At 36.0% G+C, this 27,803-nt stretch overlaps 1 protein-coding gene across 1 annotated transcript in view; it reads left to right on the plus strand.

Moving 5' to 3' along the window:
- The window catches only part of LOC134653943 (potassium voltage-gated channel protein Shaw-like), a 272,060-nt gene that overhangs the window by 19,610 nt on the left and 224,647 nt on the right, over nucleotides 1-27,803 (plus strand). Inside the window, exon 3 of the mRNA XM_063509313.1 lies at nucleotides 259-391. Coding sequence (XP_063365383.1) covers nucleotides 259-391 — 133 coding nt within the window. The remainder of the gene's footprint in view (nucleotides 1-258; nucleotides 392-27,803) is intronic.

Genomic DNA, 27,803 nt, shown 5'->3' on the forward strand with positions numbered 1-27,803 from the left:
ATTATAGCGGCAACAGAAATACATCATCTGTGAAAACTTCAACTGTCTAGCTAGCACGGTTCGTGAGAAGCCCGGTGACAGACAGACAGACGGACAGACAGACGGACAAACAGACGGACAGACGGACAGACAGACGGACAGACGGACAGAGGAGTCTTAGTAATAGGGTCCCGTTTTTACTCTTTGGGTACGGAACCCTAAAAAAGCAATTCAAAGTGATCTCGCTTACTTAATTGAGAAATGTTCTTTCTTGTCCAGGACTGGAAAGCTCCACTACCCCACAAATGTGTGCGGGCCGCTGTTTGAAGAGGAGCTGGAGTTCTGGGGGCTGGACTCCAACCAGGTGGAGCCCTGCTGCTGGTCCACCTACAGCATACACAGAGATACACAGGTCAGTTGCCCTTATCTTGTATGAATCGTCCCCAAGTGTAAAGGAGGATGGGCAGATTTATTTATACTTTATTTTTTTGTAGATTAGATTAGATTCATTTATTTCTTATTGAAAATGTACATTAAATTCTACATGTCAAAATAAAATGCATTCACAAAAAGATCGTCACAACACAATATCAATAATAATAATTAATTAATAGAATAATAATCTAAAAAATAAAATAAAACAGTAATATAATAAAAGCGGCCAAGTGCGAGTCGGACTCGCCCATGAAGGGTTCCGTATTTAGACGATTTATGACGTATAAAAAAAAAACTACTTACTAGATCTCGTTCAAACCAATTTTCGGTGGAAGTTTACATGGTAATGTACATCATATATTTTTTTTAGTTTTATCATTCTCTTATTTTAGAAGTTACAGGGGGGGGGACACACATTTTACCACTTTGGTAGTGTCTCTCGCGCAAACTATTCAGTTTAGAAAAAAATGATATTAGAAACCTCAATATCATTTTTGAAGACCTATCCATAGATACCCCACACGTATGGGTTTGATGAAAAAAAAAATTTTGAGTTTCAGTTCGAAGTATGGGGAACCCCAAAAATTTATTGTTTTTTTTTTTTCTATTTTTGTGTGAAAATCTTAATGCGGTTCACAGAATACATCTACTTACCAAGTTTCAACAGTATAGTTCTTATAGTTTCGGAGAAAAGTGGCTGTGACATACGGACGGACAGACAGACGGACAGACGGACAGACAGACAGACAGACAGACATGACGAATCTATAAGGGTTCCGTTTTTTGCCATTTGGCTACGGAACCCTAAAAACTATAATCACGTTTCTACTTACACTACTTTTTGCGGCGATAACTTTTTTCACACAAAGATTTGGGACTACCTGCCATAGTAAAAGCTTTAGAACATAGAAAACCTGGCAAACTATTACTATTATTAAATATGTATTAATGACTGAGCGGAAAATCGAGGGTTAATGTCCCTATGCCCGGATCTAACGTAAATTAACTATTGGATATCTTAATAACAAAAGTAATTGGATAGCAGTGATAGACAAATTCAATTAAGTTAAAGGTAATTTAAGGTCGTTTCAAGTAAATGTGGAAGCGGATCTGCGTCAGCTTCAAGCCGATAATTGGCAGGAAACGGCGCAGGATCGGAAAAAGTGGTGTGTTCTCGTTTCGGAGGCCAAGATCCTCTTTGGTTCGCTGGGCCGTATTATTTAGTTAGTTCAAGGTAATTAAATTAAATAGATTTTGGGCTTAAGTCCGCTTATATAGTGTTTTTGATCCACATCTATGGATTAGAGTACGATTGCCAGACTTCGACTGTCTTTTGATCCCCAAAACAAATCTGCTGGCGTATTATGGATGGTTTTAGCCGCGTGATAAAATAACTGTCACTTTTTAACACCGCCGAATAGAAAGTGACGGACACCGTTTTATCACGCTGTCACGTAGACAAGAACGACCATCATATCATATTCGTAGCCGGGCTAATCGGGCTGTCGCACTAATCATGTGCTACATGATTGGTGCGACAATATCTCGCAGCCAGATAGACTACCCGTCCCTCTTTTATTAATATAGAAAAAGACGGCTATCTCGCCGCGAGATACTGTCGCGCCAATCATGTGCTCATTCCAGAAAACGGTGCTTTTCTGGAATGCCCTAAACGCTCTTTTATTTTTTTTATATATGGACTTGAGGGAAACGCTCTTTTGGACACTCGATACTGTTGTCATTCGTTTATGCATTCAGCAAACGGCTTGAAAAGCGTTGCGCTATACAGGGGGGTGCTTGAACAGCGCGTTCCTCTATACAGGGGGATTCTTGTTTATTTGCCTGCGATATTGGACGAGCTGCATGCAGTCGCATAACGCTTTAGCGGCCACAAGAACAGCGGATTTTATGTTTTATTGCGTCACGATTTAGTACTGCTTTTGCTTGGCAGCCGTCATTCAGTCAAAGCAGATTGGAGTTTTTGAAAGTTACAATCTTTATCTTTTATAAAAACCGGCCAAGTGCGAGTCGGACTCGCGCACGAAGGGTTCCGTACCATTACGCAAAAAACGGCATAGAAATTACATTTGTTGTATGGGAGCCCCACTTAAATATTTATTTTATTATGTTTTTAGTATTTGTTGTTATAGCGGCAACAGAAATACATCATCTGTGAAAATTTCAACTGCCTAGCTATCACGGTTCATGAGACACAGTGTGGTGACAGACAGACTGACGGACAGACAGACCGTTTACCCTTTGGGTACGGAACCCGAAAAAGCGACAGTTTTACACAAATGGACTTAGTCTCATAGAAAGCTCAATAAGGATTGGTGTAAGAGTGTCTCAACGTATATATTTATTTATTTATTTAGCTGCACGGCCAAGTTTGACTCATTGCAGTCATTATTTGTATTTATTTAAACATTATTGCACAATAAAACTAGTGCCCACGCCAATTACTGGGACTAGTTGCCAAGCGGACCCCAGGCTCCCATGAGCCGTGGCAAAATGCTGGGACAACGCGAGGAAGATGATGATTATTGCACAGTAAAAAATATACAGTGACAAAAGGCGGACTTAATGCTACACGGCATTCTCTACCAGTCAACCTTTAGGCCAAACAGAAAAGCATAGTTGGTGCGGGGGCGGGGTATAGGTATATAAAGAACACTAAAACTTGATGCTTAAAATTAATAGGCACAAATATAAATGTAATGTAAAGATAAAATAAATATATATTATACAACAATAATATATACGTATATGTATACAATAAATGTACCTGTATAAATATAAATATGTCTACGTTTTGTTCTAATTGACGCTACCTAATACTATTTATGTAACAATTAAGAATGTAAAAATGAATGTATGTTTGAGCCTCCCAAGGGCTCATATATGGTGGAAATATTCGCTGAATTGGGTACAGTCTTGGTAGCTCAGATGGCAGAGCACTGTACTAGTGATCCAGTGGTCGTGGGTTCAAGTCCCACCCAAGACAGTGAATTTCTCCACTTTTAATTTATTTCGTAACTTAATTAAGTATGTAGTTTTCTTTTAATGTAGTCAATGGCCATTTCACGATACTTGAATTAATACATACCGTACGTCACATAAAGCACTGTACTAAAGCAAATGTTTCATGTCATCAATCGCTAGTTCAGTGGCTCTACCAATGCACCTACGTTCGCCGCAAATCATACTCGTTTTGAAATATGAACCTTCAATATTCCTAATGGAACAAAGTTGCTAAAAATAGTTAAGTATATGAAGAAATAAGAGCGTAAAACTTAACTATTATGTAACTAATAAAAATAAATAGTCATTAAATAACACGCTCCTATTCTCCTAAAAATAAAGTCGCGTCAAGATAATTTTGAACACCTCGCCCGCTTAGCAACTTCTGCTGCTGACTGTACAGCAACACTCTTAACTGTCTATCCCGGACCTTATGGCGTTTGTAATAAGGTTTACGAACTGTCTGTTAACAGTGTCGGCGATGGCGCCTAAAATCGAGGGAAATCCCTGTGAATTTAACATGAGTATGAATCTAGCTATAACTAAAGCATCTTCCATGAAACGCTTTCATCTCAATACGCAACCAACCGCTATAGGTTCAGCTAATTGGTCCCTTTCAAGTCTTGACCTCTCCTCATTACAACAAGAACGTATTAAATCCCCAAGCGTTACTATTCAAATTTCAACTTTATCCAAATAGAGTAGAGTTCAAAACGGAATGCATTGAGTTTGGTGTTTAATGCGTTGTCTTGACATAGGTTCTTAAGGACAAAAGAGTATCAACTCTGCAATCATAGCTATTCAAATATGCACTCTCTGTAGGCGTGGTAAAGTCCAAATTCGAATGCATTGCGTCTTAGAGTTGAGACGTTTCTTTTTCTTAAGATAAGTGCAAATGCGCTTGCATTGCTGTTTAATTCTGGATTCTTTTTTCATGGGATAAAGTTCAAAATTGAATGCGAAAATTTTAAATTATTGAGATTAAGTTTTTGCAATGTGGTTATTCCTGAGCAGGTAACTACTGTAACAAGTATCTTAACTATCTCAAGTCCACAAAGTCCATAAAACGACTGTAATCTGACGTCGATTTTCATAATTTATACTTAATTCAATTAAAACGGAGCTTAATAGCGAATAAAATTAATAAAACCAATATTTCGTACCGAATAACGAACAACAATATTTATTGAAGCAAACAAGTTTTTATACAGGGGGTCAGTGATATTATTTCTGCAGCTTACTGTACCTACTTATCGAAAAGATCAAATGCAATTAGTACGAACACTTGAAGGGTCCACGGAAAGAACATGTCTAGTCACATTTTTCGGAAAACGAGATTTTTATCTCAAAATGAAGAGCTCTTAATGAACTCTTATTAGTTAAGTCTTTTGCTACCACTGTATAATAAATGTAACACAACTTTATATTTAGTTGATTTAGTTAAATAATACCTGGTCACGGAAATTACCATACGTTTTGACATTGTTCCAAATTATAAAACCGCGATTACTCAAAATGTCACTAGTGTGACTAGACATGTTCTTTCCGTGGACCCTTCACTTGATGATGAAAGTTGTTTAAAGTAATATAATAAGGTAATCGAAAACACCTAGTGTTTGACCTTATGACCTTGTTCAACACTAATGCATGCTACAAAATGTCTCGTATAATGTAACCTAACCACTAAATGGCTTAGCAACGAAAAAACGTGCATGACTGTACTTTTCATGAGCGTATTATTTTATTCATTTATTTTTAAACTTTAACCCCTCGAACGCCGCGGCGCGCCGTTGTGAAAAATTTGCTACTGAATAACCTTTACACTGTTAATTACAGTTCAAATTGTCTGGGACGGATAAGGAACAAGGCAGTTGAGGGGTTAATGCACATAAAAAGGAGTAGGTACAATAGGAGGACTTAATGCTGCTACTGGCATTCTCTACCAGTCAATAGGGCAAAACAGAAAAGTGTCAAGTGGAGTGAGAAATAAACAAAAAAAAAACGTTATTTTTGAGCGACGTAAAATTTCTACATTCAAGCGTATTCCGTAATATTTAAGACATATTTCCAGAGAGTACCAATTTCCCTTCCTCTGAAGTTTATTAATTGTACATTGTACGCATACGGGAAGATTATATCCCGGATTCTGAGCCCGCTTAATGAAGTTTAGCTGGAAATCTGAGTGCTCTTGGGAGTAAAGTTTATGTTTATGTTTATGCCGCGGAGATGACGGAATTTACACCTGCTTCATCATTAAGAGGAAAGGACAACCGTTTGTTCATACAAACTTAGTCCTCATTTTCCTCTCTGGATATTTACATTATTAAAAATATTTTTACACAATTTGATGTTTATTTAAACAATACTCGTAGATATGCTCCTCCGATGACTTTTTTTGATTTTTTGCTTGGTACATAACTTATATAAGTTAGGAGCGAAAAACAATTTCCATACAAATTTATAAATGTAGGTATGGTGTCAAAATATTTTCAATAAAGTTTATATCTAGAGAGGTAAGCTTATATTTATATTTTCTTGCTTCTATTTATAAATCTATTACACTAAAAAAACAGTCATTACAATTTCTGATTCGCCATAATAGGTCCGTAAAATGACTGGAGTATATGTAACCTTCAAGAAAAGAGCTTACTTACTCCCAATGTAAAGTCCGGCAATGCACTTGCAACCCCTCTGGTGTAGCAGGTGTCCATGGGAGACGGTCATTGCTTACCATCAGGTGATTAGTCTGCTCGTTTGCCTCGCATATTATAAATTATAAAATATGTATAGGAAATTCGTCTCGCTTGCATTCGCTAAGCTTTTGTAATAGGTATATAACTCAGGTCGATTTGCATGTAAAGCGACTGATTTTCAATTTTAGACCTTAATCGATCGATAATGGGTTTGGATATTGCTCCGCTGTTTTAGCTAACGAGATTCTGATGCAATGTTTCTGTAATTAAATTGATTTAAGTGTGATTTAGTCGGGGCCTTTGTATAAATAAATGGTTTTCTGAAATCACTTTGAAGTCAGGTCAGGTCATTTAAAACTTTTATTTTTAAGTTAAAGCCTACATAAAGCGAAATAATAGGCATATTTTTTGTATATTAAAGTATTTTCGGTGAAGGAAAACATCGTGAGGAAACCGGAATAATCCCAATAAGGCCTAGTTTCCCCTCTGGGTTGGAAGGTCAGATGGCAGTCGCTTTCGTAAAAACTAGTGCCTACGTTAATTCTTGGGATTAGTTGTCAAGCGGACCCCAGGCTCCCATGAGCCATGGCAAAATGCAGGGATAGCGCGAGGATGATAAAGAACGTGTATTTTTTTATAATTTCAAAATGCCTGTCAACTAAATGTATCAAACATTTAAATTTGTTCCTATGTTGGCTTCCTTAACTTTCCATGATTGCTACAATACACACTTTTAACGAGTTTGCATGATGTTTCTTTGAAAAGTTCTGCAATGTTTACGACTTCTGTGAGAAATTATTTATTCATTATTGTACCTCAGCTTTTACATCTTTGCAAAGCTTTGTAAATATGAGACTGTATTTCAAAACAATAATTATATAAACATATTTATAATACTCAATAAATGCGTAGGTAACTATGTCTTGTTTACAATTTGGTTTTCACTTTTATTGAACAACAACATAAATAACATAAAGTAACAATAAAATAACCTAAATAAAATTAAAACTACCTACAAAACTAAAACTACTACTTAAAAAAGGAAAACTAAAAATCTATATCTAAAGAGGGCCCATGGGGCATAGTACCAAAGATACTGGCAGCATTTCCTCGCTGAATTGCAACGCTTATTCGTTGAACGAGGAAGCTGCCAGCTCTTTTGTCCCCAGTGACCTCAACCAGCCGTTTGGCCAAATATGTAAATAAATTTTGAGCTCCCGGACCCCACGGACCGAGGGTCTCGACACCGAAAGGAACAAAGTTGTAATTGGCGTCTAGACCCCCGTACATAGACTAGGAATACACTAGACTGAGCATAGAGTAATGCTACCCCCTCTGCCACTTATACGGTAGTTTTACTCCATCTTCGAGTCAATCCCGTGCCGTGATTGGTCCGTGTCTTTGAACGGACCAATCACGGCACGGGAATCGCTCACCTCGTCCCCCCGCACCCCCGTATTTTTGGCAGCATCAGTTTCATGAAATAATTGCTCTAAACTCAGTCTAGAGGATTCCTAGTCTATGCCCCCGTATTTCCGCCTCTTGAGGGTCTCGGCAGCTTCGGCAGCAGCACCCGCTTTCTTGGTAGTACCGTGAAGGAGGTGAGACGGTGCCAGTGTCTTGTTTATAATTGAACACAAACATATTTAAATCATAATAATAAAATAGCTCCATCTTTGCAATTACCCAGTCTCATTGTCCACCCAAACTTAAATCTATAGACCGGTATACTGTTCACTTTTTCTAAAATAGTCCCAATCAATGCCTGCTGCGACCAGTTCATGGGTGTCTATTGTTAAGCCTATGAAATTGCGAAAAAAATTACCCTTCCATAGAAAATGGACTACTTATCAAAAATGTATGAAATAGTCAAATTTCGTGATTTCGGGGTTGGTCCCATAGTAAAAGTTGCTCAGTATAATCCCAATCTCCCTGGCAACGACACTGCAGTTATTTTTTCGCCACCCAGAAACACAAACGTTTCAATACTATACGTATAACGACTGACTGTGCCGTATAGCATTTCAATATGGATGAGCTGTCACAGTCTACTATGATCCCATCCATTTTGCTATCGGGCGCCGCCTGGCCAATTTGTTTACTTTACAGGCTGCTGCAATTTGTTTTTTTTTTTATCCGTTATAAAAGTTGTAGCTCTAAAAACATGTCAATATTTAGGTAGGTAGATGATTTCAGAAGATTCAAGATTCCATCCAGTCTATATACATTTATTATATAATTTTTAAAACTTTCACGTTTTGAACACATATTAACTCATGTTTATAGACGGGTCGCGAAATTAATTTTATTACCTTTTTTTTAATGTATAGTATGGGGTTCAAATCCAGATCCAGCAAAATCCATATTATCTTGTTAGTATTTCATTTAAAGTAGGAACCTATAAATAAAGCGTTAGTGTAAATGGTCGGCAACGCGCATGAAACACCTCTGGATTTGCAGGCATCCATAGGTGACTGAGTACCATCATGCGGGTCGTATGCTTGTTTGCCACCGACGTGGTATTAATAAAAAGGACACGAATAATAGCGCCAACGTTTTAGACTAAGAAGAAGTGCTGGGACTAAAAAAAAAGAAATTTTCTAGAAAAGTTTTTATACGTAAATCTTGATAATTCAAGCGGAAAAGCACGGTGTAAAATCTCAACCCAATTTGCAATGCACAAGGAAATAAGAAATACGATAAATTTACTTTAGGAAAATCTGTGCCACCCATTTTAACTGCCAAGAGCAGAAAAAAAGGTTCTTTATATGAATGCAAATGTTTCTCGGGTCAGGAGTAGAAGACGATACGCACTGCTTTTTTTTAACGCGTTGGACTCACGCAATGATGTTGCGTACGTATATTTTAATAATGGCGAATGTTACTTGACCCATTGGATAAATAGAAAAAACCTTCGTTATGATATTTTTCCGCGTTTGGTTTTTTAGAGTGTATACAAACATACATCTAAATCATAAGTATTATAACCCTTTTGCTTTTCCGTAGTCGAGTAAAAATATTATAACAATAAAAACTGTACAAATGTCTCGGACCTAAAGAATCTTGGTTCAGGAACGTATAACGGGTTTTACTCCAACTCTAAGTGAAGAAAAGTTACTTCTTAACTGACCCAAAGCTCAATTTTACTGATAAAATATCAAATAATATTTAATGGATGGTCATTGGTAGGCAGTTGGGTTTAAGTAGGTAGAAGCTAAATACATACCACAGTTAGGTAGAAGCTAAATACATAATTATTAATTAGCCATATTGACATCTTTTCCCTAATAATACTATCATTTGACATTGTATATTTATTTCCCAATATTTATTTGACTTTGTGATGAATTTATTTTGCTATTGATATTTGATGATGATTTTTATCTGTATTGACATTTGTATATAATAAATAGTTGACGATCATAATATAAATTCGTATAGATTAGCTTAGAATAATTTATAATGTAATTTCATATTATGAAATAAATAAATCTAAATCTAAATCAATAGCAGCAGTTCTCAGATTTTCTCAATTTAATTTGTTATTCTTGTTAAGTTCGTTTTATATTATTTAGTAAGTAATTACAAATGCATTGGAACTTTCGATGCAGAATGGTACCTGTAGGTATTCATACCTATCTCATTTTGGAACCTATGCTACTACTTCGTAAAGTGCATTTTTACGCACACCTATACATTTCGACGTGTCTTTAAAAGCATCGTGTAAACGCACAGTGCGAAATATATCAGCGGAGCGGAACATTTTGTTTATAGCCGGGGTGAGGAGGTCAAATATTCTTCAGTTGATCTAGCCCATTCTTCTTACGTGTTGTTTTTGCTATGTACGGGATGAATAATTCAATTGGTTCAGTAGGCAGAAGGAAATTTACAGATGTTTTATTTCCCGTGGATTTTCAATATTTATATATTCCGCTATGAATAATTTGAACACACTAAAAGCCCTAAAAATAAAACCCTTTAAAAGAAAATTTCATCAGCGCCATTTTATGACGTCACTGCCGCGATTCAAAATGGCTGCATCTATTTTCATGTAAATGGCGCCGCGTTAACAGCCTCTCTTATTGCCGTAAGTGCTTACTGATTTCTTCTCGTTTTCTTGTGTTTGTTATAAGATTCATTTTACGAAATGTGCGCAGTTTGCATTAATGCCGCGTAGGTAGGTAAATAAATGAATTAATAATTTATTTCAAGTGGTCTGAAAATAGATATTTCAACATTTTTAAATTTCTTTTTCCGCTTTAACTAAGTTCCAGACCTTAAGGTTCCGTCACACCGGCGCGTTTTCCGGCGGGGCGTAAGCATTTTAATGTAGGTACCTAAAAGCGACGCGCCCCGCTGAGCCATGTCAACACACCTATGAGTTTCAAACCTTCAATAAAAGTGCAATCCCATCCTAAAGTCCGGCAACGCACTTGCAACTACTCTGGTATCGCAGGCGTCCATGGGTGACGGTAATTGCTTAGGTAGGTACTCGTACTTACCTGCTCGTTTACCTCCTATACCTATTAGAAATTATAGCGGCAACAGAAATACATCATCTGTGAAAATTACAAACTGTCTATCATCAAGGTTCATGAGATACAGTCCGGTGACAGACAGACGGACAGACAGACGGACAAACAGACGGACAGACAGGGGTCGTTCTCGCATTTCGTGCAAATCGGTGTTTTCGGAAATTTACCAAAAATGTGGTGGCGTTTTCAAATATCTGTTAATGCAAGGTTGTAACATAGGGCCTAAAGTATATGTCTCTCCAATGAACAATTCTAAAAAGATATGTATTTTCTTTATATGTACAATTAACACCCAAATTTTTCATTCATCTCTACATGTAACGCGTGAAGATATAACTTTGACCTACATTTTAACCTTAAGATACTACAAATAGAAAATTCGTTGTTTGTTCAATAAATGACTTATTTAGTTATGTTTTAAATCGTATAATATTAGAAGCTAGAAATAAATAATAAAAACTATACAGCCTTATAAGTGTATGGTTCAAGTAATTTCTTCATTACCGACGCGAGAAATAGATTAGCTATATTTTGCTATATAGCGAGGGTATATAGCGCCTACCGCCGATGCAACACATTGTTCGTCAGTCAGTTGGCCGCGTGATCTCGTAGCGGACGCCCGTGTGCCGCTGTTAGCGAAAATATATACGATCTCTCGGGTCGGGAAGGAGTGTGGTTCTCGTTAGTCTTCATCGCCATCGCGTGATTTATACAGTAAGTAGCAAGTGTACATTATTATAATTATACGTAATGAAGTGTTTTAGTGTCCCCTTTCAGATGGTTTATTCTGCAAAATTAAGGTCTGATGCCAACTGATGTAGGCGACAAAAACTTCCAAAACTTCATTCATATCGGTTTCATTCACTTCTTTTCCTTCTAATTTTACTGGGAAAGGTAATGAATGACTTAAGAAGGTAATGATAATATATTCGAGGCAGTGCATTTAATGGAAAGAGGCTTAGTTATTATAAATATTACGTTGTTATAAACATTTAAAACTGTATATGATAATAGGGGAGCCCAACCGGGGAGCCTTTGTAGTCTAAGATGGTCGACCTTCACCGATATGTCTGACGGATGAAACTTACATATTATGAAAGAAAATATATTCCTGAACATAAATAAATAGGGTTGCTTAAAGAAATATGGTCAAAACTATGTTTAATTATTTTTTGAAAAAAAATTTTTTTTCTTTAAATTTCACCGATCTGTCTGACAAACGAAATAAGTTCCAATGGAAAGTATACAACTTGTACAATATAAATCAACTAGGTTGCCTATCTTTTTCCGGTCACTATTATGTGGTTATAGGGTTGCTTGCGAAAATCCGGTCACAAATAAGGTTTGCCAGGCTTTTAAATAAAATAAGAAGGGAAGACTTTTAGCGATAACTCATAAACGGCTTAACTTATCAAGTTCGCTTTAATTTTGTTTGAATGAGTTTATTAAGCACTATTTTTATGATTTTTTTCCATATTTTTTGGATCGATTTTTCAAAAGTTAGAAGGAATAACCGTTTTTTATTCTTTCTAAATTATTATTTCCGAATTGATTGACTTTATCAAAAAATGTTGTTTGCAAACTCCTATTTATTTTTAAAGACCTATCCGACGACACCCCACACTATAGGGTTAAAACGATAAAAAAAAATTACATAGGTACAAAACGCGAATGATTTAAATATATTTTGTCTATGCTAATTTTTGAAAATTTGAAAACTATGTTTAATGTGATATGGTGCGCAGATGATCAAACCGACTTAACAAACACTTGGGGTTAACAATCTCGACTTATAATGATGATAAGTAAATGGTGAATGTACCATCTAGCTTGAACATTATAAGTTGAGATTGTCAACTCCAAGTGTATGTCAAGTCGGTTTGATCATCTCCGCAGTGCTTAAGACACATGTTTTTAATATTGTTGATTTTAATTGGTGTTAATTTTCTTGAAATACAGTTTTTTATATAAATAATAAATAAATAAATAAATAAATAAATATTGGGGGACATCTTACACAGATCAACCTAGCCCCAAACTAAGCAAAGCTTGTACTATGGGTGTTAGGCGACGATATACATACGTATATAGATAAATACATACTTATATACATAGAATATGTTCGATTTCATAAGTTTGTTTCATTACCGTCCACTGATAAAATTACCATCTCGGCCGAATTCATTACCAGCGCGTAGTTCATTACCAGTAGCCTTATTAAATGAAAAGTAATAACGTTACAAAGGTGCCTTTAGCAGAAAAATGTTAATAAATGAATCCACAAATTGACGAAACTCAAAAGTTTACCATTTAAAACAAAAATTACAAATCGAGAGAATCTCACCGATTTGCACGAAATGAGAGAATGACCCACAGACGGACAGTGGAGTCTTAGTAGGGTCCCGTTTTTGCCCTTTGGGTACGGAACCCTAAAAAAACGTTCCACAATCAAACGTTCCTACAACAAAAACCCACTTATCCACAAATAACCACGACCCACTTCAGCCGTTTGCACAGATAAAATCTCACGACCCGATCGTCTATTTCAGAATCAAGTACCTTAAATTATACCACTCGGGTCCCTAATCTACCTTTAGATATGCAAAATTTAATGCCCGAGGCACGATTTTTCCGAGATAGAAAAAATACTGACCCACAGTTCTATTATTTAAGAGTCCGATCACGAATAAAGTTGAAAAATGTAAAATTGGTTAATTTTCATCTATGAAATAAATTTTACAGTTTTCGTTTACTAATAGAAATAAACAATAATTGTTCCAATTAGCGCGTTTTCCTATGTTTCTTTTTAACAAATCACAATTTTGAAAAAGGAGTCTCTGAATTAATATTTAATAATGATACATGAAGTATATCGACGCAGGAAAACCACTTTAAATGATACTTGAATAGCATTATGTTTATTCGTAACTGGAGATCACATTAGGTTGGTTTTCATGAGAGTTTATCTCAGAGGGTCATGAATCCAAGATGACAATCGTTCGCAAATAAACGAAACTCTATCTGTCTCAATCGCAGTAATATGGAAGAGTAAAGAGACAATATAATTTCTTTTAGTTTTGTTTCATTTTCGACTGACTGACTAGTGATAAAGAAAGATACCATACTTACCATACGTATATTACATCTGTGTCAAGTGAATTCATCCGATATCAAAATTTGCACCTCCCATACACTGGGTGACACCTTCCCGTAGTATAATATGAAGTCACAAAGCGATTCGATAGCGAAGCGATAGCGATCGTCACCTTGGCGTGACCTGTGGCTGCCTGATCACCCTTAGCGATGGCGATGAGGCGATCAAGTTTAAGTATTCATAGCTCTTTGTTTTCTGTTTGTGGGCTTTTTTTTTTGTTGTCCCCTACACTTTTTTTTTCAAATTTGGGATTTTTCATGTTATTTCTACTCAGAATCACGAGCTCTTTCTATCCTAATAGAAGAAAAAAATGTCCTAAGGTTTTTATTTCCATTCCGTCACCATTTTTCATAGACTTTGTATGGCGGTCGCGAAATGGAAAGATCGAAAAATGTATGGAATTTTTGGGACACTTTTTTTCTCCTATTAGGATAGAAAGAGCTCGTGATTCTGAGTAGAAATAACATAAAAAATCCCAAATTTGAAAAAAAAAAGAGTAGGGGACAACAAAAAAAAACGCCCTTGTAACACTACGCCGTACGATAAAAAAAGTCAAATACCTAAGACCTAACCTAGGCTTCAAGGGACGTGTCGGCAATAATTTCCTCTTAAAGAACATTAGGCATCAAATGAAGTTGAATTTAGAATTTATGTTGGCCTGAGAGTATGCTCTACTCATGTTATGAAATTCAGTGACTCGGCTGTTTTTGTAGGTTGTGTTTAAATCCAAATGGCCCCTTTAATAGTTTTGCGAGGGGTTTACAGTCGCTACGTTCCTGTTGAATTACTTACTACAAATCAGCCGTATTTGTACGACCTTAGTAGCTCGAAGGCTTTACGAGTAAGTACCTAGTAGGTATAGTAAAGGAGTTTAAAGTTTGTAAATCTATCTATTTAAATCTTGCGTCAAGATGTTTTTTATACTGTTTCTACCTCGTTGCAATATTACTAAAAGGCAATTATAACAAAATATATAAGTCTACTAGCGTTTTTCTCGAACAAGGAATAAAATTTATTTATCTGTTTACTTATGCTAAATTGAAAAAATGATAACTTAAGTAAGGGACCGACAAACAGACAGACGGACACCTCTTCATTACTTCCAATTTTAATATAAATAAATAAATAATAAATATTATAGGACATTCTTACACAGATTGACTAAGTCCCACAGTAAGCTCAAGAAGGCTTGTGTTGTGGGTACTCAGACAACGATATATTATCATATACAAATACCTACATAAATACATAGAAAACACCCAAGACTCAGTAATAAATATTTGTGCTCATCACAAAAAATGCCCTTACTGGGATTGGAACCCAGGATTGCGGCTTCACAGGCAGGGTCACTATCCACCTAGGCCAGACCAGTCATCAATAAATTACAAACTACACCCTTTTGTGAAATGGGCCCAGATTGTCGATCAGTGTTTGTAACTAATGTAAAACTCACGATATATTTAATAACATTTTAACATACATAAAAAAAACGTTGGAATTGGCCTACTGACATACAAATAGTTCAAGGTCGCAAGGAAACATATTCATATCGTATTCCCACTTGCCAAATATTTACTTTATCCATTACCTACTTATGTAAAAACTATCAAAGTAAATATAACGTATCTATCAAACGCCTTAAAATGTGCGAAACGCACTAAAATATCCCAAGGCGCTTTTACACCATTTGCACCTTTAATACTATAAGCATAAAGGTAAATATCGCATAAACCAAATGTAGCAGCCCAATTCGAGTTTTAGTTAATCGATATGTTACCGATATTATACCGATCTGTCAGCGTCAAAATTGAAGTTTTGGGTTGTAGAATTGTCACTTATGATACCTGACAGAACAGTATCATATCGGAAACAGATCGAATAACTTAAACTCGAATCAGCCTGCGAGAGTCCGCAAGTAAACTGCAAAGTTATACATGCGACTGTTAAAGATCATGTTGCAAATACAATAAGGTTGGTTGTTGAGTAGCACAAGTATATAGGGAAGTAAACCCAAGTCGGACAGATTTGATCGGCATGTCAGATCAAAGGAATCTATTCTCGAATCCGTTTGTTCGTGATGCTAATAAATATTTATAACTTGATGAAATATTTAAAAATACAGGACTTATTTGTAATGGTGTGAAGAAGGCTTCAAAAGGCACACAATGTCAAAGTCAATATCTTATACCTTTAAACGAGCAATAGGGATGATGACACATGTTGAATTTTATAACAAAATCTAGTAAAATAGATAGCAAACGAGCAATTTATCACAATAATGTAAATATTAAAATAAAATATTGAAAAATTACAAAATTACAGGACCTGAAAGTTTCAAAATTTAAGTTTTTTTTAACTTACAAAAACGATAAAAGTAAGGGTACCATTCGATTCCTTACATTTCATCCCAAAAAATATTGTATAGCAACTATATACATAAACGCAATATTTCACCGACAAAAATGCAATTTTCTTGTTTTGTCCATACTAAAAGATGGGCGATGACGTCACGGCCTCTGGCCGTTTTGTATAGGGCGTTTCGCGAGTGAAGTGCGACTGTCGGACTTTGACTACAATTTCTGACTTTTGTATTACTTTAATGCAATGGGTCCCATATAGACATTTGATCCTAAAAACAAACCCGATCGATTGATACCATTAAAAAAAATTAGTCATGTAGCCTATTCTTGATTTATTTATTTGTATATATATTTCGGGGATCTCGGAAACTGCTCTAACGATTTCGATGAAATTTGCTTTATGGGGGTTTTCGGGGGCGAAAAGTCGATCTAGCTAGGTCTTATCTCTGGGAAAACGCAGATTTTTGAGATTTTTATGTTTTTCGAGCAAAGCTCGGTCTCTCAGATATTATTCTTTATTCAAGTAGGACTAGCAACAACTGGTAAACATTTGTAGACAGTCAAGAAAACATTTATTTTTATTTTTACAGCTTAAATTTACAGTTAAAAAGTTATCAGATCTCAGCAAAAGCCAAGCTCTGATACTACTAACCTTATTACCTACTATCCCTAATTACTACTATTACTAGTTAACCCTACGGCTTGGCCATTTCATATATAGATATGTCATAATATTATTACCTACATTAAGTAGGTACTTACCTATATTTTACCTATTAGGTTACTTATCTATTATTTTCGGGCAAAATCATTGGCATAAGTTCCATTGCGATTTTATACTCAATCCGTAAGACGCGAGCGAATTCTAAAATTTTACAACACGGCAGAACAGTACAATAAATGTGTATCCCAATAAAACAATAAAACCTAATCTTGCTTGCAGCTCGTGCAAAATGAAAATACAGGTCTCTGTGATCCCAAGAAATGCGTAAAACGTGATACAGAAATAATGTTAAATAATGAAAATTATTTGCGTAAATACATTACAGGCATTTGGCGTTTTACTTAAAGTTGTAAACTGTATGGAGATAATACCTATCACCGTATCCTTCGTAGGTATTTGAAAAAAAAAAATAAGTATCGTGGTAACGCTTGCCGCCAAAATTAGTTTCCTATCGATATTAAGTAGGTACATACATAAAGCGCTGGTCTGGTGGCCTAGCGGTATGAGCGTGCGACTTGCAATCCGGAGGTCGCGGGTTCGAACCCCGGCTCGTACCAATGAGTTTTTCGGAACTTATGTACGAAATATCATTTGATATTTACCAGTCGCTTTTCGGTGAAGGAAAACATCGTGAGGAAACCGGACTAATCCCAATACGGGTCTAGTTTACCCTCTGGGTTGGAAGGTCAGATGGCAGTCGTTTTCGTAAAAACTAGCGCCCACGCCAATTACTGGGATTAGTTGCCAAGCGGACCCCAGGCTCCCATGAGCCGTGGCAAAATGCCGGTAAAACGCGAGGAAGAAGGAAGAAGGATTAAGTACTTACATATACCTATACCACTCCGTGTATATTTATTTATCCATATTTTATTTATTAACCTTTTATGTGTATGATACAATGCTTATCCCACACCTGAAAGCATAAATATAACCTAATGTTAAATGATCAATATAGACAGAACTATATATATACATAATATGTATGCAAAATTAAATAATACCTAAACTGCAAATATTTACAATTTCAAATATCAACAACATTTACGAAATCACTGTTCAATAATCATAAAATGAAGAGCCAACAAAATAACGGTTATTACATAATTTAATCCGTTATGAATACCGTTTTAACTGTTATTACTACTCGGAACACATAATAAAATGGCGGTAAAACTGATTATCGGGTTAACATTAACATATCTGTAGGTACTGTAAAGTCGTTAACTGGCTTGAGTTGTAATATATGCCATCAGATATATCGAAGCGACAACGATGCTCAAAAATATCTGAACATGCACTTTGACATCTTGATAGAGGCTTCGTCACAAAAAGGAAAAATAAGAAACTCAGTGTCTCGGGCGAGACTTGAACTCGCAGCTCCAGTATACCAGCCCGCCGCGTTACCAACTGAGCTACCTAAACCTACCCGTTAACAGCGAATATTTCTACATTTTCCACCATATCCTTTATATTCACCTTAGTGGCGCATTGTGGTATCATTTGAAAACGTTTCTGTTTAATACAAAATTAAATACTTATACTTTGTTCAGATATTTGTGAACACCTCGTCCGCTCAGACATATCTTAAGGAGACAGTAACTGTACTAAGCTCTGCCGGCTACTATGTTTGCGTGATGTCGTTAAGCACTCACTTTGTCAGCTTTCACCCCTTAAGTACAATCGCCATCAGATATATTGGAGCGGCTAAGGCGCTCACAAATATCTGAACGCGCCTCTATTGTCAAGGCATTAGAGCGCGTGTTCAGATATTGTGAACACCTTGGCCGTTCCGATATATCTGATGGCGACTGTACCCACTTGGGGAATTATTTTAAGATAAAACTAATTAAGTATGTCGTTCCTATCACGGAACAATGGTGTTCCGGACCTTTGGGAGGCGTGCGTGGAGCCGCAGCCAACACGTAGATCTCTTTTGACACTTTAATGAAATGTGTCCATAAAAATTGTATTACATATTATGTTAATTCATGTTAAGTATAGGCTCTATACGTCATTATTAAGACTAATTATTTTTACCACTCTGAATAGGTAGGTACATATTACGCAATTAAGAAGTATGTAACAATTTATAGTCAGAATAAGAGTTCAAAACACACGTTAAACAACCAATCAGTACTCATTTTTTAGGATTCCGTACCCAAAGGATAAAAACGGGACCCTATTACTAAGACTCCGCTGTCCGTCCGTCTGTCACCAGGCTGTATCTCACGAACCGTGATAGCTAGACAGTTGAAATTTTCACAGATGATGTATTTCTGTTGCCGCTATAACAACAAATACTAAAAACAGAATAAAATAAAGATTTAAGTGGGGCTCCCATACAACAAACGTGATTTTTGTCCGAAGTTAAGCAACGTCGGGCGGGGTCAGTACTTGGATGGGTGACCGTTTTTTTGCTTGTTTTGCTCTATTTTTTGTTGATGGTGCGGAACCCTCCGTGCGCGAGTCCGACTCGCACTTGGCCGGTTTTTTAAATTCACGCGTCCTCATTGGTCCCCATTTTTGTTCTAAATTTGAAATCGGAGTGACGTCCTTATTCTGTTCGCTGTCTATAACGAAAATACAAAGTTTATGTAACTGTTTGGTAATCTTCCATTTCGGTTTTAATGCCAAGGTTCGACCTTAGGAAAACATCGTATTTATTTTCGTTCCATTTATTTGTAGACGAAAGCCAATGATTTAGCTCTTCGACAGATAATAAAATCGAATGTTGTCGTTAAATTTAAATGTATCGTCTAACAACAAATCTTGGAAATGTCTGCGCGGTCTTTTTATCGTGCATCATAGGTTATGTTCGGGATTTATTGTCAATATCTAAAAATTCAACAGTAAAAATGTTTGGTTTGCGTTTATTTATTGCTTTATTCATTAATGGTACGTTTTGTTCAGTATTTCACCTTTCATTGTTATTGAAAGTTGGAATGAATTTTAGTTACATACATTTTACAGTTTAAGAGCCCATCAACGTGCTCACTAGTTACTTAACTGTAAATTATTTAAATTTAACAATATATATTTTAAAAAGAGACATCTATGTTCTGTATTTTGTATTTAAGTACGTACCTTTTGAATACATTATAATAGTTTTTTAGGGTTCCGTACCCAAAGGGTAAAAAACGGGACCCTATTACCTACTAAGACTTCGCTGTCCATCCGTCTGTCACCAGGTTGTATCTCATGAACCGCGAAAGTTGAAATTTTCACAAATCGTCGGGTGACAAGTAAAAGTCACTATGTGCATCATTGAAATTATTTGACAATAAACCGTGTTACAAGTGTAATAAAGTGCATTGTTACTTTAATTTTTTGATAGTAGGGGAAACTGGGGAGGGTTGATCACCCCTTTTATTTTTAGCAAAAATTTTCTTAACTATTGGCTGTTTTGAAAAACTTTATAGACCATACGATTCAGAATTTATCTGTTCATCAATAGTTTGAATTAGAACAGATTTGTGCAATAAATTAGACCATTATTTAATGAAAACCCATACTGTAGACTTTTACCATGTGTCCCCTATATTAGGGAGACTTGTTTACCCCTAATTGGGAGCCTTGATCCTAGGGGGATCAAGTGTCCCTGGTTCTTGGGACACATGGTAAACAGATTTTTACCATGTCTCCCCATACCAGATTCTCATTTACTATATAACTCGGATCGCTATTAGTAATGCATCTAGAATTTGGAAAACACACAGCAAACATATATATATTGTATCTTCCATACTTTGAGGTTGTATTTCCGGTTATCAGATGTGTTAGTCCGATGGGATCAAGTCTTCCATATTTGGGGACACTTGGTAAAAAGATTTTAAGCGGAAATGCCATACTTCGAGGGTTGTATCTACATTAATTTATTAACTTTACCTACAGGAAATTAATATTTTAAGGTATGAAACACATAATAATCCATAATCTTATGATTTTAAAATACAATGTAATTGTATTTTCCATACAACAACATAAAATTTGGAATCAATTTTTGTACCAACAAAAGTAAAAAAAAAGTCAGAAATTAAAGTTATAAACAAAAAAATTCTTGTAACAAGCAAGCTAAAGCTTTTAAAGTTCTTTTTAATGTATTTTTAGCTTCAGATACAGCATATTTTTATTTTCTACTGGTTTTTTACCCTTCTCTGGTCGTTATTATTTACTAAAAGTTTATAAATTTACCACGCACGTTTTGAGGACGGTGCTTGAGCTGCATAATCCTAAAATCCTTTCTACGGACCGTCGTCGGTTCTATAGTATAAAAGTTCGGAGGGCCATTGAAATTGCATCTCATCCGTTAAAACAAATATTGTTCGGTTGAAAAACCAAATATAGTTATGAGTGTTGTTTGTCGACCCCGGAACATCCCTAGTGTGTAAAACGTTTAAGTTGATAAACAAGACCAAGTGCGGGTAGTTCGTAAAATGTCGATGTCAACTTTTCTGAGACCACGGGGACAATTCCGTTTTCGAAACGTCGGAGGTATAATTGAAAACTAAATTATACAATTAATAAACAATAATGAGTCAACCTTGAAAATTTTAATCAGTGTTTCTCTGGTCGTACTTTCGCGGCATGATTTCCAAAAGAAAAGAAAATATTTATGATAGCTCTATGAATCATTTTGTAAGTAGATTGATTACAAGGTGTACTTGATCCATGTGGGGGTGACATGATCCCGGAATCATATCTCCCCTGGAGAAAAAGACTAAGTCTCCCCAAACATAGCAAGATTATAAAACGTGCCGTACTCGAAACTTGTGTTCGCGTATTTCAATGTAATCCAAGTTAATCATCACTTCAATAAACAACAAATAAAATAAGCACACTCACTAACATCATTTCCATCCCATGCTATAAAATAAATCCACGTAAAGCTTACCGAAAATGTAATATAATACGCAGAAAATCTTTTACCGTCCGCCATTTTTAAACCACTGACTTCTTCGATACAGCGCCATGACAGAACGTGAAGTTAGGAACGAATGAATGAGTGTTACTAGCGTAAAAAAATGTATTTCGTTTGGTTTAATAAAAAATGAAGTTTACCAAGTGTCCCCTAGGGATCGACCCTCCCCACCCTCACCTACTTAGTGAGTGTTACTTGTCACCCGACGAAATGATGTATCTCTGTTGCCGCTATAATAACAAATACTAAAAATAAAATAAAATAAATATTTACGGGGGGCTCCCATATAACAAACACGATTTTTTTGCTCTATTTTTTGTTGATGGTGCGGAACCCTCCGTGCGCGAGTCCGACTCGCACTTGGCCGGTTTTATCTTGCTGAATTCGTTGATCTGTGAACTCAAAACAAAAATGTCGTCTTAGTGCGCCTACCTAATTTATCAAAAACTGCTTTATGATAGTAATTACTACTATTAATAAAACTGCATTAAATAAAATGGTACTAAAAGAATTCAATACTAAATTGTTGCCATGTTTAAGCATTTTATGTCAAAAATGTGACAGTTACGGAGGAAGTGGCGCCCTCAATCATTTTCTACAATTTCTTTTCGTACTATAAGGTCCTCCATTGAGATACCAACACAATAAAATTTTCCTTAATATTCCTTTATTGATTATCGTCCTACTCTTTACGTAATTAATACTAAGATATGATATTCTCCATATCGCTTTTGTCTTGATAAGTCCTCGCAATTTCCGTTATGAATAGGCACTGGTTCCTTCTAGAGCTCCCGATACACGTGTTACACGCTGACACGGGTACCCGTGTTCTTAAGCCCGGCGGTATTAAGAACCCGAACTACACGAACCCGCCCGGATTCGGAAACGTTTACCCGTGTACCCGTGTATTTCGTGTACCCGTGTACACGGGTACCCGTGTACACGGATCTTATTTACCCGCGGGTTCGACCCTTCACTCTCGTGTTGGGGAGATTCGTGCTTGAAGACATACGATTGAATTGGAAAATTCGATTACTTTGCAGTTTTACCTCAATAATTCATATTTTTAGCTTTACTCTAAATAATATTAAAATTAACAATAGGTATCTTAGTATCCGTTGATTTCATTGATAGCTCGTTTTCTTCATTGTAGTTTTTTGATAATAAAAGTAAACCTAAATGATAATCTAATACAAAAGTAGCTAGTTATGCTTACTGAAACTACCACGAACGGATATGTCATTATTTTCCTTTGAAGCGCGAGGGTGGGCAATTCTGATGCTTGAACAAACCAGTATAATAATACTATCAAGACCCGAGACATAAGTATAATAATACTAATAATATAGCCATTGATTTCCATGCAAATTTACATTTAGTCGTTTTTTCCTTTACATGGCCCCGCTTTGGGTAAAGGCCTCCTCCATTTGTTTCCTTTTTATTCTGTCTTGTGCTTTAAGCTTCCAGTCTCTACCAGCAATTCTTTGGATTTCGTCAATCCAGCGGTCTTTGGGTCTCCCTTTGCCTCTTTTTTTCCCGATAGGGCCCGCCCATTCAGTTACCCGTTTTGTCCCTCTTCTGTCTGTGATGCGAGCTACGTGTCTCGCCCATGTTCATTTCAGCTGTAGAGCGTGTTGTCCTGCGTCTATTAATTTAGTTTTCTCGCGAATGTTTTCGCTATTACATCTGTCACTGAGCTTAATGCCCAGGTTACTTCGTTCAATAGCTCGCTGATATGAACGTATTTTTGTTTTTATTATGTCCTTTGTGAAGAACCATGTTTGTGCACCGTAAGATAGACAAGGCAATAAGCACGCATCTCTGACCTTTTTACAAACATAAGTAGGTACTAGGTAACCTAAAAGCCCTCTTACATCGATTAGCGTGATCGATCAATTCGCCGCCGCTCCAGTGTATTTACAATCGTGCTGATAAATAAACTGTGTTGTTTTATCTAAATGTTGAATAGCGTGAAGAAAATGTACAAGAATTCATACATACAGTTCATCACAAAAAGGGATTAAGTATTTAAAATGGCCATATGGTATGCAATAAACAAAGTGCAGGTGTTTCATTCAATATACCGTGTTGTTTTTACAATATGAATTGGTGCTTTTGGTGTTATTTCTTTGTAACAAGCTTAACACGTCTGCAAAAAATACAACAACTAATCATTCAGGTAGAATTATCTCATTGTTTTGTTGCAACGCGGCACTAAAGAGCATTTTGCTAATGACAAAGACAGCAAGAAATGAATAATATCTGTGCCTAAGATTTATAAAGTATCTCATCACGTACGGTATGGTCTTTATTTTATTTATGCATGTTATTCTACGTCTACGACGATAAAGAACTAAACCGTAAGTACATGTTTTTTGTGTAGCTACCTAATTATTACTTGAATAACGAGTTATTTTGTATAGGGGCTGTTCATAAATTACGTCATCAATTTTTGACGTTTTTTGACCCCCCTCCCCCTAAAATCATGCTTCGAATGACCCCGTTTCCTTCTACATCATCCGATGTCCAGACCCCCCCCCCTCAATTTTAAATGACGTAATTTATGAATATCCCCATATCTTAAATGATGACAAAGGCAATACAAAATTAATTAAATTAGTATAATACATATCAATAACATTGAAAATCCGATAAAACTGATCGGATTCGATTCCAGTCGGAGCTCCTGATTCTGAATCTTTGTATTATTTAAAGCTCTATACATTACTTCAATCTCCGCTACACGCCAAGACGGGTTAGGCGCGCGTGTATTTATGTTCCGTTCACCGTGTACACGGGTACACGGATACACGGATCTTAATTACACGGGTACCCGACTACACGTGTAGAACGGGTCAGAAAACCGTGTACGTGTAGTTCGGAAACGGGTACCGAACACGTGTACACGAAACACGGACACGACCGCGAGCCCTAGTTCCTTCATGCTAAATTTTACCCTACATCCAACATTATAAAGACCAAAATTATTTGACAACAAATCTAAGTATAACCTCAAAATAAATGTTATCTTAAAATCTAGGTCATAAAGTCCATTTCCATTTGCGAATGACGTAAAATACAACCTTGTCTCATTCTAACAATGACTTGGCACTTGTCCCTTCAGAATTGGCAATTGATAGAGTACCATTAGAACTCAATCATGGTGTTAATGTAGGGTCCAGTCCATTATCTAAGGGAGCATAAATATCTGTACACATTGGAACACTTATACTTGTATTAATGTTTACATATTTATGGTGATTTATAGTTCAAAAGTAGGATCATCGAATCACCATTCAATTTTATCTTTACGCTTATTTCTATGTGATTGACGTTTATAAATTATAAACATATAAACTTATAAAAACAACAATATATAAATATACCTATATATACAGTGTGTAAATCGAATACGGGCGATAAATTATACCAGCTATATAATTTATCCGTGTAATAATTAATTACGATGTTTTTTTTTAAGTTACACTTATTATGACCCAATACCTACTTAATTAATTATCTACCTATTGAAAATTTACCGAGCAATGTACCTCCTGCAAACATAACATTAGGTACATTAATTAATACATATGTATATTGGTATTGTACATTGTTGTAATTGAAGGGATGTTTACAAAAACAACATAACTGACTACACTGGTTGACACCTGAAACGATTAACAATGTTCTTAAAAAACCGGCCAAGTGCGAGTCGGACTCGCGCACGGAGGGTTCCGCACCATCAACAAAAAATAGAGCAAAACGAGCAAAAAAACGGTCACCCATCCAAGTACTGACCCCGCCCGACGTTGCTTAACTTCGGTAAAAAATCACGTTTGCTGTATGGGAGCCCTACTTAAAACTTTATTTTATTCTGTTTTTAGTATTTGTTGTTATAGCGGCAACAGAAATACATCATCTGTGAAAATTTCAACTGTCTAGCTATCACGGTTCGTGAGATACAGCCTGGTGACAGACGGACGGACGGACGGACGGACGGACGGACGGACGGACGGACGGACGGACAGCGGAGTCTTAGTAATAGGGTCCCGTTTTTACCCTTTGGGTACGGAACCCTAAAAAAGTGTCAACCGCTCTAAGCAGTTAAACATCCCTTCAATTGTTGTATATATTTTATGCAATAAAACAAAATTTAAATAAATGAATACTGTTTACGGAATGAAATCGAATTATAATGGCTCAGAAACACATTCGCAATTTATGGAATTAGAGTGTACACTCAAATTACCAATTCAGCAAAACAAATATCTCGGCCAACACAATAAACAATGAACCATTTCATTGCAGCACTACTATACAATAACCAACATAATAATGCTGCCATCTAAACAGTTAATAGCTCTTAAGACAACGACAAAGGGTTGGAAATTGTGTGTGTTTTAGTTAGGTGTTGAAGAGATAAGTTGGTCGCTATAAAATAATGCTTTCTTAGCTTACACTCTAGAGAATGGTGAGTTTCGCAATATGCTTGTTTTGAAGAAGTAAATATAAGATAACATACAAGATAATATTTATTTATTTTAATAATATCCATAATTATAACAATCATAATACACTTAAATAGTACCTACTTAATTTTTTTTAATGTAATGTGGGATGGACGACCAACGGTTCCACGAACAATATGCCTTCACTGCCCCAAATCTGAGAATCCTCCGAGATACATCAACGTCAGCGTCCTGGCTTTAATATTAATGCTACTTAGCATTAATATTTAATAATAGCATTAAAGCCTTAATATTTAATAAGCTGGGAATATTACATTAGAAGATGGAGCTCCTTTATATTACGCACGAACGCACCAAGTGTCAAAGGCGCAAGATGGAATATATGCCCAGACATGTATGCCAGTAGACATCCCATGTGCTGCGACGGGTATGAAAAATGTATCGATTATTGAGTGACGCGGGGTTGGTGATAGTAGGTTATTTATTATAGTGTCAGTGATATTATTTTTTAAACAATTTATTTTACTTTATATTGTAATGACTACTAATGCCACAGCAAACAGCAAGCAGAGGCAAAGCAGTATTTTTTGAGTAAACAAGCAAAAATGTATATAAAGTAATCGTGAAATCTTCCAAAATCGTCTGAATATGACGTTATTTTCTATAGTACCTACCAAAATTTTTCATTTAATAACATTCGAAGAAGCGTCATTTTCAGATCATAACGTGACACATTATTATAAATCGAGTGAATATTCAAATGACGTGCTAAAATACATATATGTCTGTGGATATGACATGTAACAGCCGTGATACACACATGGCAGACAATTTGTCGCGTGTCAAATATAAACCGAGGCGTTTATCACATCCCACCCAATTTACTTAGAGTAGCTACATACCTAATTTATACATATTTACATAATTTAAGCACAATCCATTCAAAAATCGCTGGTGGCCTAGCGGTAAGAGCGTGCGACTTTCAATCCTGAGGTCACGGCGGGTTCAAACTTGGCTCGTCCTATGAGTTTTTCGGACCTCCCCTCTCTACTCCCTAACTAGAAAGTAGGTACTTGTTACCAGAAACCTCAGACATGTGTACATAACTGGACAACACGTGTCTGGTACTAAAAGCAACAAAAACAAGTTCCATTAGGAACAGGAAATGTAGCGAGCACTCGGGACTGATGTCTCTCAATAATTCTCCAGTATAATATAACTGCGCTTTAACTAGGAGATACAGATACTCCGAGTGAAAAATAATTACGAGAAAGGAGAATGAATAAAAAGAAAAGTAGATTTTTGTTAAAAACCATCAGTGTCATCAATTGTATGTTATGTGGATAAATGGATGGATAACTAGTTGCAAAGACTTTAAATTAATTCTGGCAATGCAGCATTTTCACATATTCTATGTACATATTTTCGCTTTTTAACATCTGTAATACTTATATTTTTATAGGAATAAACAGTGTTTATTCTATTTTACATTCTACGGTGATCTTTCTGCCTCTT

The sequence above is a fragment of the Cydia amplana genome, chromosome 14 (assembly GCF_948474715.1).
Source record: "Cydia amplana chromosome 14, ilCydAmpl1.1, whole genome shotgun sequence".
NCBI lineage: Eukaryota > Metazoa > Arthropoda > Insecta > Lepidoptera > Tortricidae > Cydia > Cydia amplana.